This window comes from Cottoperca gobio, chromosome 11 (genome assembly GCF_900634415.1).
Source record: "Cottoperca gobio chromosome 11, fCotGob3.1, whole genome shotgun sequence".
NCBI lineage: Eukaryota > Metazoa > Chordata > Actinopteri > Perciformes > Bovichtidae > Cottoperca > Cottoperca gobio.
In genome coordinates this window covers 5,246,583-5,267,908 of record NC_041365.1, presented here as the reverse complement: position 1 = coordinate 5,267,908, position 21,326 = coordinate 5,246,583, and the positions used below count along the sequence as shown (strand labels likewise).

Genomic DNA, 21,326 nt, shown 5'->3' with positions numbered 1-21,326 from the left:
TGCACATCAGCTGTCACTGCCTTATTTATCAGCTGCATGCATCTCTGTGTTGCTAATCCTTGAGGACATTTAATCTCAACATGTTATGTATATCATTGTGAAATGGCAATGATACTGTGTATGCACACATTGTCTACAGGTGGGTTGATAACAGCGTGGTTTGTCCTCAGTTAATGATGGGTGGATAGGAGGACTGAGCAATTAAATACATTTAAATTGCAGTTTAAGTCACTGCAATATGCATCTTAAAAGAAGCACCAGTTATCTTACCAAAGTTGAAGGTGCTCTAAATAGATTCCTGAGACGTTATGCTGTGTCGAACACCTCCAGTCTTTTAGTTTCTTTCCCTCCCTGAGTGCTCAACCACCTACCGGGAATCAAACCACAGACTCTGCAGTAGTGGGCGAGTTCTTTTTAACCTGAACTACCCGAACGCCTATACAATGAATCCTTATAAGGTGTTAAAATAAAAATGTTCTCTGTTGCAAGTATTTTATCATCTTTATCATTCAGCTGTAGTGTTAACATGGACACTCACAGCACACCTGAGGGAGATGATGATTCAGTGTCCTCAACACATTGAACATCTGTATTATATGAGTAATCAGGGCATGTATAGACACACACACACACACACACACACACACACACACATGCACAAAGAGCACTTTAGGCAAATGGTTTTGTCAGACCTGCTGTCTGTCAGGATCAGACAACTTCGTGTGTGTGTGTGTGTTCCCAGCTTCAGTTGATTTCTTTCTCAATAAGCTATCATCACTGCGACGTAATTGTGGCGTTGATATGCGACTCAACACAAATGCGTGAAGTCCTACGTAAAGTGTCTGATTGTGTATTAAAGGAAGACCCGGTGCAGAAGAAAGACGGCTCTGCATAGAAAGCTCTCTGTGTCAGTTGTGATTGCTGCACGATCCCTCTGGCTGCGACAGAGACTGCAGCGAGCAGCTGGAGGAAAGACGTCGCTTCTTTATCTCGCCTCCTGCTCCTCTCCTCTGCCTTTGATCTCCCTCTCTCCTCTCATTTTTCTTTCCTCTCCTCAGGCTGTTTCTTATTGTGCTCCTTTGTCCATCTGGAGCTCTGTTCCACTGTCACTGCAGGTGTGCGTGTGTGTGTGTGTGTGTGCGTGTGCGCGCTAAAGTCACAGATCAAAGTGCTGTTCATTTTTGGAGCGGGAGAGCATTTCAAGTGTCAGCCTACATTCCTAGTTGTTCCCATTGTTATTTATAACACAATAGCATTTCTGCTGAAGGCAGGAAATGCAATACTTCCCTGTGATGGTGCCAACACAATCTGTGTCTGCATGTGTGGACTGGTGAGCGAGTGCGCGCGCTGCATTTGCGTATGTGTACAAGAAACATTTTAATCTGAAGTGAAAGAGTCTGATTGGGATTGATACTGGATTTTTGAGGCCCATGACAATATCAATATTTATTCAATACAGCTGATGTTTGTTTTTAACAAACCCATTTGACAAAAAACATTTGGCACATTATGATCCCTTAAACTTTGTGAAATTTGTGACCAAGACAGCATGTATATTGAGCGAGACATTTACAGATGAAAACTAAGCTCATCAATGCTCTCTGGTGAATAAAATACATCTTGTAATAAGTTAAAATAGTTTAATATCAGCTAATGTGTCGATCGGTCTCGACTGGACTCTCTTCCCTGGTATGTAAAGCTCAGATGAGGGCTGACTGGGTCAATAAAGCTGCTAAGTCAAAGACAGAGTGGACACACAGCGAGTATTACAATAATGTAGACGGACGCGTCACATTAATTGTATGGCCTGTCGAGGCTGTGTCTACATCTAATGTCTTCACTCCAACAGTTTTGTCCTTGCCTCACTTTGTAACATGTCTCTCTCTCCCTTTCTCCCTCTCAGGAGGCGGTGGGGAGGGTTTGCCTGAAGGAGAGAGGACGGGACGTATTGGTGTTGCGGAGAGTGACATCATCAGTGACGTCGCCATCGGACCGGCCCTCACCGACATCGTCAGGGGGCGGGTCCAGAGAGGAGGATTGTGACAAGAGGTCAGTCCTTCCTCCTACAAAATAAGAGCCCTCTAAACCATCAATAGCAACAATAACATAATCATAGTGCGCCTCCCTCTCGCTTTCAGTTTTTTACTTTCGGATCTCAAGTTGCAACCACACACTCTTGCACGTACATGCAAAATATCAGCAGTGCTGTCAACACTGTGTGTGAATGTGTGTCTGTGTTTGTCTAAGATAATGTATGCTTTAGCTTCTGGCACAGAGCGGGAAGGAGAGAATGGCTGGTTTGTTTTCAGCTGAAAGGCAAACAAAGATGACACCAAGACTGTTTTACTTCCTTCTACAAATCAGCGTTTAGGATCATTTGTGTGTATGTATATGTTTGTCTGTAGAAGTGCACTGTCGTGTGTTGTATGTTTTTAGGCCAGTGTGTGCCAAGACCTAAGGCACAATGCAGGAAGTGCCAGTGACAGGCAGGTTAAGTGATTGTGTGTATGTCTGTGTGTATGCAGTGCTCAGTATCTTCAGTAGCAATCAGTTAGCCTCCGAGTGTTACTGAAGGAGCTGTCAGGGAGAGGGTTTTAATCTCTGGAGCTCCTAACTGATAGGGGCCGACGGCAAGGCAGTTTACCCCACAGGAGAGAAACCTTCCTGGGTATGCAAAGCTTAGATGAGGGCTGATCCTGCGGAAGTGTTTAGATATGAAGATGGCCACCGAGCTAGCTACGCTTGCCGAGGCAGAGGAGGACATAGATGAGGACGATGAGGACGATGAGGAGGAGGATAGCGATCATGATGAAGATGGTAGCGGTTCAGAAATTTGTACATTTGATGTTCCCCATTTTCGCTACATCGATGACGACGATGTGGAGGAGAATAAGGAGGAAGAGAGGGAGGCACGATGGAGGAATGGAAGTGGTCGTACTTGGTGCTCTAGTGAGGAAGATTGTTGCGACTCTTCGTCTTACAGGTATGTGGTGGTGTCGGGGACGCCGCTCAAGATCTTGGAGCATCTGCTAAGCGACCTGCGGTTGGACGACCAAAGAGGGGCGCCAGAGAGCAGGGAAAGCGGTAAGTTTGTACACACATGTTTTGTAAACACATCTGTAAAAGGGCTACCTTACACACACACACACACACTGTGTGTGTGTGTGTGTGTGTGTGTGTGTGTGTGTGTGTGTGTGTGTATTCATTCAGCCTGTAAACGTGTTAATATGAGGAACATTCAAGAGGTTCAATGCTCTAATGAGCTTGTGAAACGATTCCCTCCGGGTGCTGTAAGCATTTCTGCTGCAAACAATTTGAATGAGCTGTCAACTGTCATATCTAATTTTCACAATCGAGTGTACCTTTAGCTTCTGGGTTAGTTTACAGTGGAGCACTTACAGTGCTACTACATTGTTTTACCTCGGGAAATGTTTCGGCATTTGTTTTACAGCAGCGTAGTGAGTACATAGGTAGTTAGTACAAAGAAGAATTTTCTTTCAATTGACTAGTTGAATTGTCAAATAACCGTTTTGGGATTATTTTAAAGTAACTGTGATGTAAATTAGTTTAGATTTTTGTCCTTTCCATGCTGTTAAAATAAGATAATCGTTACTCCACAGAAAAACAACTAATATCTTGTCAATGTATCTTGACCTTTTTGTCCATTGGATTAAAACAAGGCCTCTTTATACATCAACTCCTCAGCACCACCAGTTCCCAGCAGTCCACAGTGAACCATCTTACTGAATTGCAGGAAATAGCAAACGAAGAGAGGGGAGAGGGGGGGGGGGGGGATACGGGGGAGAGAGAGAGATGGGGGAGAGAGATGAAGATGCATGTAGGAGAGAGAGAGAGAGAGAACTGAGATGGTCTTTGTGGAGGAGACACTTTTTTAATTTATTTAAGCAGAAGCAGGGATGCAGTTCAAGAGTGTATGTGCATGTTTGGTTATCTTTGTCTGTGTGTGTGTCTGTGTGTGTGTGTTGGCCCTCTGGGGTGGTGCTGAGCATCAGCGTGCCGTTTTAGCGGGCTTAGCTGTGCAGCATGTTGAACAGGCTCGAACACGCTTCCACAGAGAGAGAGAGAGAGAGAGAGCGATTACCCCAACCAACCCTCCCCACGTACACATAAAAAAACTTGCACAACAAAAAACACAGCAGCAGATTACTGCGATTAGTTCAGCACACACACGTTTTCTCTCTTTTTCCTTCCTGTGTCACAAGAGATAAAGTCCCCAAGGTCAGAACTGAATGAGTTATTCATCAGGGTGCTGTGTGTGTATGTGTGTGTGTGTATGTGTGAGTGTCTGTGTACTGTGATGTCTATGAGTGCATGTGTTTGACTTTGCGCTTGCCAGCGGGCAAACGCAGAGGGCATATGTTGAAGATGAAAATGGATATTTATCATCACAGAGAGCTGAGAGAGGGCGAGCGTAGGAGGAGAGTAGTAATGGGAGGAAATGTAACTGCGGAGAAGGAGAAAATTAAAAAGGGGGTGTAGGGAAGGGAAGCGGACAAGGAGGCTTTGGGATGGAGGGAGTGAGAGACAGAAATAGGAGGCAGAAAAAAGACTGATAGCTGGTCAAGAAGCAAGTCAACAAGGTTTTGAAAAAGTAATGAGCTCAGTCAGACCTGTCTTCAAATATTTCTTGAGAAAAGTTGTATTTTCATTTCTAAAGAGGAGACTGTTGATCAAATATTAATGCTGCAGCCTTTGCTCAGTCTTCTATAATTGATTTCTTTGCTCTCTGCCCGACAGAGCCATATTTGGGTCACAAATTTTACCAGGGAAAGAGTTTGACTACACGCACACACACACACACACACACACACACACACACATCTGAGCTACATCACACCACCAACAATGGCTCATTACCCATTTGCCACGGGGGCTGTTTATATTCGGTTCTTACCCATTGAACACTTGCTGAGTCTCACACACACACACACACACACACACACACACACACACACACACACACCGTTGCTGTCTCACTTGCACATTAGCTTTCTCTACTCTCCAAGTTGTTTTGAACACAACCCAAGATAAAGAAATGTTTGCTTAGCATCTTCTTTAACCTTGGTTTAAAATCTGAAGCATTTCTCTATTAAATATTCTTAACAAAATAAGCAACAACCAAAGCTAACATTGGGTCGAAGAGCTTTGTTGGGTGTCATTTATTCAAACTTAAACTCTGTGTGTGTATATATACAATAACTTATAATAGATAAATATATATATCTTCATCAGGACTGTGTGGGTGTGGTTGGATAATATTTGATTATCATAATCAGGCGACCTTTAACCTCTTCGACCCAAACGTTATGCAACCAAAACCCTAGTGGAGATCCCAAAGCCTCCAAAGATACTAAATATTTCAGTCTGGACTATATATGGCAAATAGCAAAGAGTTTTTTTTTTACACATCCAACATACACGGAGCAACATTAACTTTTATTATGAGTCGGGTCATTTTAGCTCACCACCAACTCCCAAAGGAAATATCGGGCTCTTAGCTGCTAAATGATCCACTAAGTTCACCAGCTAGTAGCTAACGTTGTCCTATGAATGGATGTCAAATGATTTATTTTCACTACATGGGTACATGGGAAGGATCATTCATGAAGTTGAGAGGTTAAAGTCTATTTGTAATGGCGCTGATAACATTCATTAGTACGTAATATAGACTGAAGGAATCAGAAGACGGGGACAAAGGGAGAAACTAAAAGACACTTTCAAACATCTTAATTCCACGAATAAATTGAAAACTTCACTTGCATCACTTTGGTAGTGAAGGCCTTGGAAGTGACTGATGATATGTTTCCTGTGTTTCAGAAATGCTGCTGGATGACTTCCTCTTGACCTACCTGGTGTTCATGTCCACAAATGACCTCTGTCAGGCTCTACTGGGACAATATCCTTACTGGAAAATGCACTTACATAATCACACACACACACACACACACACACACACACACACACACACACACACACACACTGTTCTTCGTTGTCTCCTTGACCACTCTCACCTACAGCAGCGCCCGCTGCAGGGGTCAAGAGGAGGGCAAAGACGCCCTCTTCAGGAAGCGTAAGGTACTGCAGCTGGTCTCCCACTGGAGCAGGCTCTACAAGGACTTCCTGAAGGAAGAGGAGCACGTCAGGAGCTTCATGAAGGTACGACACTACACGCCTTTGTCTCTTGAATTTCAATGGTTTAATCAGTTTGATCCTCTGGTGACATTTCACACACTGAAGAACAAAAGAAGCCTTATTCATCTTCATTTGCCTCTCGGTCTTGTTCTAAAATGGGGTTGTCCTTTTAATAAATTCTCCATGACAGGACATCAAGCATTTTGCGGCTACAGACAGAGAGCTGAGAACTGTGTGTGTGTGTGTGTGTGTGTGTGTGTGTGTGTGTGTGTGTGTGTGTGTGTGTGTGTGTGTGTGTGTGTGTGTGTGTGTGTGTGTGTGTGTGTGTGTGTGTGTGTGTGTGTGAGAGAGATATTTTGTTTGACCTGTTAAACTGAACTGTGTTTCAGCTTGCTCCCACAGGGGAACTTTGTTGATGTTTTTATCTCATCCTTCTGACAAAGCAAACTAATAAGAAAGAGAAAGAACAAAGGCTCTTTCATGTTGTATCATATGAGGATGATGTTTAGGTTTTTCTTTTTTCTTTTTTCCAACACCACAAGAATACGGCACGACGAACGCCCTACCTCGCAATGGTAACCCCGTTAATGTTATGGGTTCTTCCTTGGCCCCCTTCCACCAAGTTTCATGAAAATCGGGCCAGTAGTTTTTTTTTTCGTAATCCTGCTGAAGGATAATAATTATCAAAAATGTTAATATTCTTCTTATCGTATGTAGAGAATACAGAAACACACACGCACAGATTCTTAGTGTCACATTCTTGTGACACTAAGATTCTTGTTATCGCGTTTCTCATGACAAATGCTGCTTCATCCACTGTGTTCCTGCTATATTTTCACATGGAATTGCATTTGAATCCCCGTGACAATCGACACACACACACACACACACACACAAAACACGCAATCACACATGTACTCATCCACACGCTCAAGCGCACACACTCACCGATCACTTGTCCCTCCGTAACCTGGCTGCTTCGTTGCCGGGTTGCCATGGAAACCAAAGTGCGAGGGTTGGCATGGGTATAATCTCATATAGAGTGCGTAACCCAGGTGATAGTTGCCTAGTAACAGAGGAATGAGAGGGGAATTGGGATGGGAGGCTACGGTGGGTCAATGACAGCGATAAGCAGGTGTTTGGAGACGTGTGTGTCTGTGTGTGTGTCTGTGTGTGTGTCTGCGTACATACTTGCAAGTTGTTACTGTTCCTCCTGAGCTTTCATGCTTCTCACTAATTCTCTGCCTAGTCACCCATTTAAGTACAAGGTGCATCTTTTGTGATGTTTCTTTAATGTAATCTACCTGCGCAGCATCATTTACACTCGATGGTGCTCAGAGAATGAGCTGCACAGGCTGTAATGTTAATGTCATGTTGTTATGTTTTGTTCAAATCCTCCTCATGGACCTCAGATGTGTGTCATACCATATCTTGGCCTCTTTGTCCTTCTTGTCATTGGTTTACTAATAAACAGAACGTTTATGGGAAGAAGTATTTATTGACAGTATATGAAACTTAGGTCTTTCCTCTACTAAAGAAATTCTTAGTCGACTAACGATACAATTCAGTCAAATAATCGACAGGTCTGTAAAACTGAGTTTCTCCACAAAGAATCGTGCAAAAACACACAAATCTTGTGTTTACCAGAGATGTGCTCAGAGGTTTCTCAGAAATAATTAATTCAGCATGAAAAAAAGGAATAAAGAAATCTTTATACCTCCACCTAAATATTACAAACAAAACAAGAAAACCGCTCTCTTCTGTTATCCATACACATTTTGAAATGTGCCAACTGACCTTGAGATTTATTCCCCCCCCCCCACTACTAAGAATTAAGATGAAAGGAATTTCATTTACAATGCTCAAAGCGCCTTTTTTTTATCCATAATCTGCTATGTTAAGATGCATGTGCTCTCCTACAGTTGTGTTGAAACAGGCAGCTAGTCAAACGTCTGTTTGATGTGGAGGCAATGATGGAGCCTGCTGGGTGTCTGAGAACATCCAAAGGCATTAAAATGTTATGTGATGTCATTTATCTCATCTTGGTTTCTCTCTCTCTCTCTCCGTTAGACTCTGTACAGGTGTGTTTTAGAAGATCTCTATGAGTTCCCTACGCTGGAGAAAGATCTGAAGGAGTTCCAGAAACTTCTGCGTCGCAGACAGTAAGTGTGTTTGCACAAGGACATTGTTCTCTGTATAGTGTGTGTGTGTGTGTGTGTGTGTGTGTGTGTGTATGTGTGTATTTTTGTTGTTCCATGCCTACCTCTTCAACGTGTGCCTGTTTCTTTTCTTGTAGCACTGTCGATGACTGCCCTTCAAACCAAAAGGTAAGCCGGGCAGAGAGAGATGGTGGATGAGAGGGAATATTTACTGAACTCATGCTACTTGACACTGTCGGCTACATTTTACTGATATGACTTAAAATATGTAGCCATAGCTTTCAAATGCTTTCATGGTATACATTAAAATCAAATTTTCTAATGAGCAACTTTCATAGGAATGCACAGCGGTCCACATGCAACCCTGTACCCAGATCTCCTTTATATATCCATCAACTGTAGTAATTAAATCTGTGGAGTCGCTGATAAAGACGCTATCAGTATTACAGTGTTTTACATCTCCATGTTTGTTCTGCTCTCTTTTTCAGAGTAAACAAATGTATCAGCAGTTGAGTTTGAAGGAAAACAGTTTGCAACTCCGAAGTCCACCGACTGACACCAGAGAGGGTGAGTAACACACACACATGTACACGCACACACATGTACACAATACACTGCCCATGATTGCACACAATTATGCGTAATGACAGTCTGAGTTTTAATTTCAATGTGCTTATGCAAATTGCTTAAATACAGCGTGTTTAGTTGTTCTTTTCTAATTGAGTGCTTGAAAAAGATTAACTCAAATGTAAATGCTTGAGTTTCTTCTCCATCTGCTTCATTATGATTTTACAGTATTTTAGTATTTTAGTTTTAGACATTTACCGTGTTGCATAAAAGCATTTACAGTCCATGTTACATTGATTTTACTGCTCTATGAACATTTTCTACACATCTTCCAGTTATTTGCTGCGTGCACGTGAGCGCTGACTCCTACCTGAGTATCCACACACACCCCTCACTGGAGGCCCATGAGCTGCTAAGGATTGTGGGTCAGAAGATGGACAGAGCAGAAGAAGACATGGTGCTTGCTGTGGCATCTCACACCGGAGGTACACGCACACAAACGCACAAAGAAATGTATCACCATGTTCAGGTCGCTTTGGTCACGTTTGCATTTGTACCTCGGACTGGCAGAAACTGGATCTTTTATTTAATATATAAACATTTATCGATTACCTGCAGCTAATGCATGCATTACAATTAGCGATTTATATTAACCATTTATCCAATACTTTGATTTGTTACTTTTAGTTGACGCTAACTATCTCACTCACAATTATTTACTCTTATTTCAACCATTTATCCATTATTATTATTACGTTTTCTTTTTAAATAGTTCTAAATTGTTATTATCATCTCTCTGTTTTTCCTTTGTCTCTGCAGAGCGGAGGATGTTACAGCCCAGTGACTGTGTGTACTCAGAGTCTATGACCCCACAGGGAAAGCTTGTGGTCTGTCGCAGGGATCTCACTGAGATTCTGGTAAGTAAACGTTGCTCTTTTTTCTCCTTCTGTCATCTGTAACCCTCAAACAAGCATTTATTGAGGCTAAAGATGTATTTGGGCATTTGCTACCTTTGATATCGTTCCTATCCTCTAAATCAGGCATGACAATTATTTTCTTTAAATCCCAAACTGGCACTGGTTGTGAGCCACAATTGTTTTTGTTGTTGCCCAACCATGATGGCAGGATTGGAAAGTGCTGCATCAGGGCAAAGTGTAGTTCTGTTCAGTTGTGAATCCTTTTAAATTGAAGTACATTTTTTGCAATATTTGGCATTTAAAAACTGCAGTTTTAGCGATTGTGGTTTCTTTGGGATAGATATATTTAGCAGCCTGTAATTAACAAGCCAGTAGATGCTCTACATTAGACCGATGCATCTACTGGCAACCTGGCAAACGAGAGACACAGAAACTCTGAATGCTGAGTTAGAAACATTTATATGTTTGACATATACATATAGAGTATATACAGTTTGAGAGGGCATGATGTGCATACAGATGGAGAGAGAGATAGCGAGGGAGAGGGAGAGGAAGAGAATGGAGCTCGGTGTAAGTCCCCCGGCAGTCTAAGCCTATAGCAGCATAACTAGTAGCTTGGCAAGCCTGAGCCGGCTCTAACTAAAACACTAAACTATAAACAGGAAGGTCTTAAGCCTTCTCTTGAATGTGGAGACGGTGTCTGCCTCCCCAACACAAACTGGGAGCTGGTTCCACAGGAGAGCAGCTTCGTAGCTGCAGGCTCTGGCTCCCATTCTACTTTTGGAGACACAGGTGCTGTCTATTTCTGTAGATGGACAGCACCTGGTGTGTATGAACAGTATGTACTGTATTTTTTGTGTATACATTGTCTTTCTATGTACTAACTTAACTTTCCTTTCTGCGTGCAGCCTCCCTTAACGGACAGTGCTGAGCTAAGCAGGAGGCCGGTGCGACTCTTGGGTATTAACACCTGGGATGTGGCAGCTGCTCTCACACACCTGGACTGGAGCCTCTTCAAATCCATCCACGAGGTATACGCTCACACACACACACACACACACACACACACACACACACACACACACACACACACACACACACACACACACACACACACACACACACACACACACACACACAATCAACTAAATGCATGTGGTGTGTGCACATCATTCATAGTAAATTCATGTTCATGGCAGAGATTGCTGGAACATACCGGTAAGCATTAAAGATGCAAATGCTCTACAAGACGTGCTGCATCATGAGTACAGAAAGTCTTCTTGCAGCTGAGCTGAATGCTGAAGCAAAGCTCAGATGAAGAGACACAGGCTGCATCGTACACTGATGTTACTGTATCTTTAGGAAATCTAGACAATGTTTTCCTATTCTCCAATGTGAGCATTTGCTGGACACAATGAGCAGCATGTCCACTTGGGGTCTGAACATTGGACTACATATTTTGTGTTATTTTTCTAAAAAGCTTGATGTCTTTTACTCACACTTTCCTTCCCTCCACTTGCAGCAAGAGCTGGCGTACTACACCCTCAGCCGTGTTCCGGGTACCGGCCACACGGCGGCGCTCTCTGTCCTGCTCCAGCGCTGTAACGAGGTCCAGCAGTGGGTCATGTCCGAGGTGCTCATGTGTGTATCGCTCAACAAGAGAGTACAGCTGCTCAAAAAGTTCATCAAGATCGCAGCTCAGTAAGAAAGCGCACACATACACACGATCAGAAATTATATATGAATACAAATGAATGTATCAGGAACATCAAGATTCCTATGCACTATGATTGTATATATGTTACCTTTCTGTGTATTTGTAGTTGTAAAGCCCAAAGAAATTTGAACTCTGCATTTGCCATCATTATGGGACTGAACACAGCAGCTGTCAGCCGACTCAACCAAACCTGGGAGGTAAGCTTGTGTGTTGTTGCATTTAGATTTATTTATATATACACGGTGTACACATGGCTTTGTATTTTAAATCGGATTCTGACCAGACCACCTTCCTTTCAGAAATGTCCAGGGAAGTTCAAGAAGATTTTCTCAGAGTTGGAGCTGATCACGGTGAGACTAACTCAACAGAGATGGAGATGGATTCAGAGCGCCAAATAAATGTGTCTTTTGACTTGATAATTAAATCTTTAAATCTCTTCTCCTTTTTCCCGATCTCTTTCTTCATCTCCACCCCCAATCTTTCTTCAGGATCCATCTCTGAACCACAAAGCCTATAGGGAAGCCTTCAAAAAGATGAAGCCTCCCAAGATCCCTTTCATGCCTCTTCTCCTGAAAGGTATCATCTCTAACCTCTCCGCACACACACACACACACACACACACACACACACACACATGCACACCAAAAATAATACAGTTGTCCTCTGCTCTTAGATATCACATTCATCCATGAGGGAAATAAGACCTTCCACGACAACCTCGTCAACTTTGAGAAGCTGGTGAGTTGACTCAGTTTTGTAAAGTCATTCAGTGTTTGGCCCAAAATGTCACACAGCAAAGGCCACGTATTAGATGAGTGGGGCAATTGTTTAAATTGTCATCTAGTAACTACGTTCATAACAAGACGAGGTGCACCAACAAGAGATTGATTGCATAAATGGTAAATGCAGTCATTTTATATAGCGTTCTTTTACAATTTGACTCTAATTCACCCATCCTTCACAAGGATGGCATCGAGCTAACATGCAAGATGCTGCTCTAACCAGCAGGAGCTATTTGGGGTTCAGCGTCTTGCCCGAGGGCACTTTGACATATGGACCAAAGGAGCCGGGGATCGAACTGCCAACCGAGCGATTAGGAGCAGCCAGCTCAACCTACTGAGCCACAGCTGTTTCCATCAAACGTTTGCTTCACAGTAATTAATCAGAGCAGCATTTTGCCAAAAAGAAAAAACAAGTTGGGGTAAAAAAAAGAAAGAAATGGCCAAATTAGTCACAATCAGGTGCTGATGTGTGAGGTGGGAAGAACTCACAGCCAAACTGCAGATCAGACACAGGCTGAAGTTAGTTTGCGTGCATCTAAAAAGCCGGGGAAGGCCTGTTCTGTGTGCTATGTAGCCAGTCACCTGGCAAAGTATCACTGTGGTGTTTGTGTTAATGGACAACCAGAGGGAATTTAACTGTGTTGCATTGTTTTTAAATGCATTCATGCCAACTTTAACTAATATCACTTCTGGGATTACTGACTGATACTAGTTTATCAGTGCTGGTCATTAGAAAGCATAATTCACATTAGTGTAAAAGTGGTGAATGTGTCAGGCTGGAGAGTAGAAGACTGCTGCAGGAGGCAGCGACCAAAGATGGAGGATTCAGAGTTGACTGCTGAATGATTGATTGATTGATTGAAACCTTTATTTACCAAGCTCTGTTTTGCAAGAGTGCCATGTTTCTTTTTAACTGCTGACTTTCACCTCAATGCACCAACATTTGAAGTGAAATGGTTGCATGTTTACAGTTATACTGCCAATAACTAAAGAACAAGGTCACGGTTTAGCAGGGGACAGCTGGGGTAGCAGCTTTGCCTCGTTTTGAATAAGAAGAACTGCTGCGATGTTATTAATGGGGATAGTTAGTGTTCTCAGGCAGTACATATCTGCCCTAAAATATTAGATCTTACCCGTTTGGTATTGCACTGACGCAACATGTCTTCTTCTAAACCAACAGCACATGATCGCAGACACGGTGAGAATGATTCGCCACTGCCAAAGCGACCAGCCAGGTGAGTCTTCTCACTTCTGAGAGAATTCTGTGGGTGCAATGATCCGGACTTCCCACAGTCTAAGACCGGCTCTCAAGGCTCATTGTCTCCCCTCTTGTAAAGAAAACTGTTAATTCTGGATGAAGCATCAACGCTTGTATCCTTTTCATTGTGAGGAATGTAGCGCCATCTGCAGCTGAGTTAGCGTACTGCACCTGTACCACTCGGCTTTTCCTCTCGCAGTTTCTAAGCAACCATTTCCAGACAGCCTTCTACTCTTTATATGGCCATAACACAGTCTTTGTTTGTACCAAATGTGTGTGTGTGTGTGTGTGTGTGTTCTTTCAGCAGACCGAAAGAACTCTTCAGTGTGACTAATGTGCGTGTTTTGTGTTGGTCTCTTAGGCAACGAGGTAATCGGTGTCGACAGTGCCGAGGTGAGGGCGAGCGTTCACTACCTGCACATTATCGACAATCAACAGACGCTTTTCGAGCTCTCACACAAGCTCGAGCCTCGTGCTTAAAGACGCGCACGCACCCTCTCATCGACACGCGCACACACACACACACAACACACTGGACACTGAAATGCTAGCACCAAGTACGTGTCACACGGGAGACGCTCACACATACACTGCAACACAATTACACGACCAGCAGTGGTGCCAAGTGAACAATAAGGTGCCACGTGTTCTGAGGAAACCCATGAAGACACAGAGCTGCTCTCTGCCTGTTCTCTAAAGACTTTATAACACTGAAAATGTGTTTCATAAAGGATTTATGGTCAAAGAATTCAGGTCCGTTCACGCTCTGTGAAGACGGATAATTGCCAAACTGCGACAGACAAGAGGAGGCTGTAATTAGTTTGTACAGTATCTATTGGACTGAATATGTTTTTGTGATGAGCTTTTGGTTATTTATGAGCCTGTTTAGCAGGTGGAATGTTCTTTTATTTTTTGTCTTTCAATCCTCGTCCACCCCCACTGGAGGTCAACAAGGACTTGATGGCCTCTACATCCGTTGCAAACACATGTGTTTACAGCCCGATGGCCACAATCTGTCACATCGACGGTCTCGTATGATTTCATGTGCAGACCACATACCTGCCTCGTGATGCATGTATACCCAGGATACATGCCTTTAGTTATTTAGGTGTATGATGTGGAGCTTTTCTTGGTTATTGTGTGGTAGCATATTATGTAACGCAAGCAGCAGTACAACACTTTAACATACCTACAGTACACCTTTTTTTTTAACCTTTTCTCACTGAGGCTCCAGCTTTAGACTAGAAGACGTGCGGCCTCAGTGAGGGACAAAAGGTGCAACGTTAACAGTGTCTGGCATGTGAAGAAAAGCACTGCGAGAGGTTTTTATGGACTGACTGTGACGTTGGAAACACCAGAGCTCTACTGAACGTGCCAGAGTTCAAAGGCTGTTGGTGAATAGTGAACAGTTTTTGGTTCTCCTTGTTTCCATTTTAGAGTCCTGGTTGACTTTTTAGCCAAACACTCATCATGCCCTCTTCTCTATGATGTTTTTGTGTGAATATATATATATATATATATATATATATATATATATATATATATATATATATATATATATATATATATATATATATATATATAATGATACTTTTACATTGTATATAATATGGACCTATCCATTTTTCAGTGCCAAATATCACATTGAGTCCTGCAGCATAGATGTATTGTAGATCTCCTGGTTTGTTTAGAAAATCTTTTTCACCACAGAATTAGATTCGTCTGGTCTGTGATCATGTAAAACAGATTATGCTCCTCGCAGAGATGCCGTCTTGACATTTTGATGACTGATTTCAGGGTGTGTGTGTGTGTGTGATGGTATCCCACACTGGAAACACCCCACGCCCCATCATAGAGATATCTTTCCTTTTTTTTTTAAATCCATGAGTTAAATTATGTCCACAGAGATGCCAAGCACATGAGGAGATTTTAACTGACTGAAAATATCACTTCATTCACAAGTCTTGTGTAAACTGTGAACACCAACACGGGGTGTGGACAGAATAATGGAAGCACAAGCGTGTTTACAAGAATGTCGGGTTGGAAATGTACAGCGCTGGTTCTCACATTAATGACCATCGTCACTCAGACATTGGTTCTCATTATTTTTGGAAAAATGATCATTTCTGACACACACTTTGGGAACACAACATCCTCTCTGGCAGAGCTTATTAGTGTGTGTTATTTTGTCCTTGCCCTGTATCTGTCCACACACAGCCAGTCACTTCTGTGGTACATTTCTGCTGAGATTCCTAAATGTTATGTAGCGATGCATGTCTTGCATTGTTTGGATAGTTATAAAACACGGGGGGGGGGGTAAAGTGCAATACAGTAGAAATGTTCATCATCGTCATCATCATCATCATCATCTTAACACTAAGCCTTTCAGAGCTTCAGATGCTTTCTCCTGCAGATCATGATCAATCCAATGGACTGGGATTTCCCAAACTGTTTTTAGTGGCAAAAACATCTCATCTGGTTCATTACAAGAAAAAGATGAAAGATGGTCAAGGTAAAGACTCCCTTTTTAAATATAATTTGTGTGTTATGAGTAGCTTAGTCACTCTCTGTGCAAAGACTCTTTTTAAAGACAGACTCTAACCTGTAGTTGCCACCAACACATCGCATTGATGCTCTGACACTGTATGCGGAGCCAGTTTTGTGGACACTGTTCTAGTCACCCAAATTGATTTAATTCAGTGTTATACATGAGTCTTGAGATTGAGCCTCTCCAGGAGTTACTCATATCCACAAATGTTACTTAAAACCATTTAAGATTCATACATTCTGAGTGTATTCCCCCTTTAAAGGGAGACGATGTAACTTTTGCTGAACGGCAAACACTGTAGTTTCTATAGGCAGTTTTGGAATAACGCTAAATGCACAGCTATAGTTAATCAGGTTAGCATTTAGCTAAAGGACATCTGTTACAGTAGCACATGTTGAGAAGAGTCACAAGTCAGCAAACCGACTGTCCCTTGTACAGATATATTTAGCTAAAGCTTTCTAACGTTAGCCACCATGAGCTCCCGAGTGTGTTGACTTGAGGAGCACTTTGTTTTATTGCTTGTGAGCTCAGCTTTTCATTTGTGAGAGGAAAACTGTTTTCTCTTCTCTTCAAAGTTACGTAGTCTCGTTTTTTTTTTTAAAGATGCTTTTTGTGAAACCAAGTCAGTGATTCTTTGACTGCTCGAGCTGATAAATCCGATCCATGGTCTGTTCATAGTCAGTGTCATAGAAAGGCCTCGTGGTAGTCATTTTTACTCTTAACCTGTACATGACGCACACATGCACAAACACACCTCTGCTCATTGTGTTCAGAGAGCAGAAGAATTGTGCTATATTACTTATTTATTGTAATATATTGTTTATGTATTTTTGAGGTGACAAAAGTTCATGTGCCATGTTCAGAGGTTCAGCAAATGTGCAAGTGCGTTCTTTAGAAGAAAAAGATATTTGTGACTTGAAGCTGGAATGTAAAAGTACTTGTTATGTTTTGTGGCCACTTGAGGGCAGCAGAAGAGCAGCTCAGTGTGCCGACGCTCCTCTCTTTCCTCTGGTGTGAAAGCTGTCATAGACAGGAAACCAACAGGAAGGTGTATTTAGTGTTTTATCGGCCGTTGTCATGACTGTGTGAAGTTACGTTTTTTTAAAAAGCAATGTTGTTTAAAACCTGTTTGCATGTTAAAATAAAAAAAAAACTAAAAGTACACAATGCAAGAGAGGACACATTGAAGGCTTTGTACTATTGTTGATGTGTAAATATATGCCCATGTTTGGTATGTAGTTATTATTTATCAGTTGTAAATGAAAAAAATAGCCAACCACAAAGCAATATGTCTCCCCTCGTGTCCCAGCAACCTTCTGACAGCTGAAGCCACACTTTTCTAAAGCAGCGTTTTACTATGTCAACATTTGACTGAAATGAATAAATTATAGGTTTTATGTGACATCTCCGGGTGAGCTTGTGGTCTTTTTTTTGGGGGCTATTGTTCATATACTGTTTGCCGAGTGCATTTAACAAATGATATCACAGCAAACAGTTCAGACACTCTCAAGAAAAGAAAAGAAAGTCTCTCACCTCGGGTTGCATTCAACATGCAAACATTCATAAGGTCTCATTATATGACTTGGTGCTGAGAAGACTCTTGATCAAATACTCCAAATATTCCAGAATTGCGGCATTATAGAGCAACTACTGAATTATAAATAGATGTTTAGTGCTTTTACACTACATGTCAACATTTACGAATTCACGCACTGATGGCTGTACCTTTTAAGAGCAATTGAGGGTTCAGTATTTTGCCCAAAGAGACTTTGACATGCGGACTGCAGGAGCCAGGGATCAAACCACCGATGAGTGGACGACCTGAACTAGTCACAACCGCCCCGGTATGTAAAACTACACTGCAAACAATGTTTTCTTGACTGCCGTGCATTCGGGTGAGAGGTAAGTGAACAACTGGCTCAATTTACCAGAACCACTATTAAAACTGCCCAGCAATTCAGGCTAATCTTTATCTAAATGGTGCACGTGGTTTTATAAGATGGCAAATCACCAACATGAATAAAACACATTTTTAGACCTGGTTAAATGCATAGGCTACAATTGGGACATACTACTTTGTTATAATGTTGCGCCTTGATCAAGTGTCACCCTCTTGTTCATGAGGATTGTGGGTCAGAGTAGCCAGAACAGCATGCTGCGACTGGATGCATGTAGTAGGACATCCTGGTGTTTTTGTCATACTGCGTTTGACACACTATTTATTGGGACATTCATGCACAATCTTTTTCATGCATATTTAATAGTATGGTAGTATGGGTAAGGGAACGTACAGCTGATCTCCTTCATGTTGTCGGAGTTTGTTTTCATTCGATCAAAACCGTGTGTGTGTGTGTGTGTGTGTGTGTGTGTGTGTGTACAGAAGTCAATATTTTTTATTCTAATGAATGTTGGACACAAACACAGGTTATTTCAATGGTGGGTTCAAAGCATGGTTAATTTTCCTAAACGTTTTGAATAATGTAATTATGTGAAAAAATGTATAGATTTAGAAATAAATACTTTTAACTGTTAACGAGGATACTACTCATGAATAAAAGGGATTCTTTTTGATGATAATGGTGTTATGAAGGATTAGTGTTTTTTTTTGTGGACAAAAAAAACCCTGTAAATAACTGCAGAGTGGATTTACACAACACACAAGAACCAAATAACCCTGGAGAACATGAACACTGTGTGAACACCAAATATTAAGATCTGACACTCAACAAACATTTATACACTTTTTAAATATTGTATCACGAGGCTCTGTGGGGTAAAGTACAATAAAGTAGGAATGTGTGTCCCACAAGTATTCATCCTCATTTCAACTCTAAGCTAAGATCATGATTCATTACAATACAATATTAGTATTATTAGTATTTATTTCAAAGACTCTCAACACTTTTCACCAACACAAAGAAACATTCTTCTAAAACTCTTTGGCAGATCAGGAAAAAGGTTTGATTAAAAACCTTAATTTAGTCTAAAACACACAGCTTTTTACCTCAAAGGGTCTTTATAGGGGAGAAAATACATTTAAAAAATGACAGTTTAGAAGTTATTTACTTCTCCTTCAGGATCTTGTTCCCTTCCAGCGGTGCAGATCAACTCAGCTTCTGTGACGGACAGAGACTCTGACTCCAACATGCTGTTGTTCCTCTTCTTGTTTGGTCTGGCTCTGGGTGCTGTGTCTCCTTCAGATGAACCTCATGTGGAGCTACAGCGTGCCAGCTGTCCCATGTTATGGTACAGCTTCAACGGTCGCTGCTACAAGTACGTCGCCACAGGCATGACCTGGGCTGACGCAGAGCTCCACTGTGTGTCAGAGGGAGCCAACCTGGTGTCTATCCACAGTCGGGCCGAAGAGGATTTTGTCAGATCTCTGGTCAAGAACTTTGATCGTCATGAGAAATACACTTGGATCGGACTCAGCGACATTCACAAAGAAGGCAGATGGATGTGGTCCGATGGGTCTGCAGTCAACTATGTCTTTTGGAATAGTGGCGAGCCAAACAACGACAGAGGAAAAGAACACTGTACTCACACCAACTTCAATACGCAGTGGAATGATGTCAGATGTTCTGAGATTTATCCCTGTTTGTGTATCTCCCGCAACCTGTCCTTAGCAGCTGAGATAGATATACCTGTCTGATTGAACCTGGTCACTGCACACATGTTGCTCTGTTGACATGCGTTTGGCCTCCACAATAAAGATGCAGATGTACACTTATATGTGTGTGGACAGAAGTCTTCTTACTAACCTGCACATTCATACAGGTAACTCCAGTGGCTGATCAACGGGAATAGTTCCACACCTTGTTAATATTCTCAAAAATAAATCTAATAATAAAACAAAGCTATATATATGACATTTCAATCAACAGAATGTGAAAAAGTTATTTCCTTGTTTTACTCCTTGTGGTTACTTTTTATCCAAACGCTCCCCATGAACGTTTCTCATTGGACTATGTTGTTGTCATTTTGTAATTCTACATTGCACTGTAAATAACTGCAGAGTGGACTTTGTCTTTTTGGAAAACACAAGAACCAAACAACCCTGGAGAACATGAACACTGTGTGAACAACAAATATGATAAAGATCTGAAAAACAATGACCTTCTGTTTTAAAACACTCAACAAACATTTATACACTTACATACATTTAAAAAAATGACAGTTTAGAAATGATTTGATTAAATTAATGTATTTATGTGAGCTGGTTGTCTTTGTTTTTTGGCTATGCTCAGATGCGTGGCTTCGTGTGTACAACATTAAGGGGCGGTTTCACAGACAGAGTTTAGATTAAGCCAGGAGTAGGCCTTAATGTGGACTAGTTCATCTAAAGCATTTAAGTCTCTAGCATAAAAGTGATTAAGTCATTAAGTATGAGCACGAAATGGATTCCAAAACACCAATTCTGATGTGGATCTACCACATCTGGAGGACCACCAAACACAAACAACACCGATGAATTCAATGACTTGCTGCCTAGAATTATAGAAAACAAAATAACTGTTCTTTGTAGTTGGCACTTATATTGGTTTGGCTTATTTATAGCTAATAGTTGAATTTGTATTCTATTGTTTCTGTATGTTGCACTTCAAACGGGCTTATTTGAAGACAGTGTTCACTTATACGATTGTACCTATTTGAAGCTATTGTACTTACAAGATTCTTGCTGTTCGGAGTTGTATCTCCATAATTGTTTGCACTTTTTGTACGTCGCGTTGGACAAAAGCGTCAGCTAAATTAACTGTAATGTAATGTAATAGAGCACCAGCGACCTCTGGGTGGTGTACCAGACGATGACCATGTAGAAGGTTCAGATGAAGACCTGAGCACTAATGGTAAATACATCACAGAAAGTTAATTAGTTACGTTGTCAGGTAATTATAGTCCCCTGTCAGTCTATCTTTTTCAAAAGCTTTCATGTTGCTGATCTGTGAAGCGCAGTGGCACACACACACCACTGAACATAATACTACTGTACATACATTTACATAGGTATTTGGTATTATACGAGTATGACTGTGGATCATATGGTTATATTTGTGTTTCTAATGGTGTTATTTTCCCAGAGGAAAGGAATCTGAACAGGCTGGAAGAGCCAGGGCACAGTGAGTGTGTGCTATCCACATCTGCTGGACATTGATGGAAAACCAGTTCTTATGGTTCCTGTACTCCTCAGCATCAGGAGTTGATGGACACTTGATGGGAACATGACA

General features: G+C 41.7%; 2 protein-coding genes across 2 annotated transcripts in view; both read left to right on the top strand.

Moving 5' to 3' along the window:
• The window catches only part of rapgef5a (Rap guanine nucleotide exchange factor (GEF) 5a), a 36,932-nt gene extending 21,884 nt beyond the window's left edge, over positions 1–15,048 (top strand). The window contains exons 10-26 of the mRNA XM_029443810.1: positions 1,904–2,049; positions 2,984–3,084; positions 5,839–5,917; positions 6,033–6,177; positions 8,224–8,315; positions 8,450–8,480; positions 8,801–8,879; positions 9,215–9,364; positions 9,699–9,796; positions 10,705–10,827; positions 11,319–11,497; positions 11,620–11,710; positions 11,813–11,863; positions 12,002–12,089; positions 12,187–12,251; positions 13,476–13,530; positions 13,915–15,048. Coding sequence (XP_029299670.1) covers positions 1,904–2,049; positions 2,984–3,084; positions 5,839–5,917; positions 6,033–6,177; positions 8,224–8,315; positions 8,450–8,480; positions 8,801–8,879; positions 9,215–9,364; positions 9,699–9,796; positions 10,705–10,827; positions 11,319–11,497; positions 11,620–11,710; positions 11,813–11,863; positions 12,002–12,089; positions 12,187–12,251; positions 13,476–13,530; positions 13,915–14,033 — 1,692 coding nt within the window. The 3' untranslated portion in view covers positions 14,034–15,048. The remainder of the gene's footprint in view (positions 1–1,903; positions 2,050–2,983; positions 3,085–5,838; positions 5,918–6,032; positions 6,178–8,223; positions 8,316–8,449; positions 8,481–8,800; positions 8,880–9,214; positions 9,365–9,698; positions 9,797–10,704; positions 10,828–11,318; positions 11,498–11,619; positions 11,711–11,812; positions 11,864–12,001; positions 12,090–12,186; positions 12,252–13,475; positions 13,531–13,914) is intronic.
• Positions 15,049–15,149: 101 nt separating this feature from the next.
• On the top strand, positions 15,150–19,770 carry LOC115015853 (lactose-binding lectin l-2-like). The gene has a single exon (XM_029443452.1). It carries the CDS (start codon positions 19,247–19,249, stop codon positions 19,751–19,753), a length of 507 nt encoding a protein of 168 aa, XP_029299312.1. The 5' UTR covers positions 15,150–19,246; the 3' UTR covers positions 19,754–19,770.
• Positions 19,771–21,326: the final 1,556 nt, after the last annotated feature.

Coding starts and splice junctions, on each gene's coding strand:
- LOC115015853 (XM_029443452.1), top strand. CDS start 19,247: ATGCTGTTGTTCCTCTTCTTGTTTGGTCTGGCTCTGGGTGCTGTGTCT.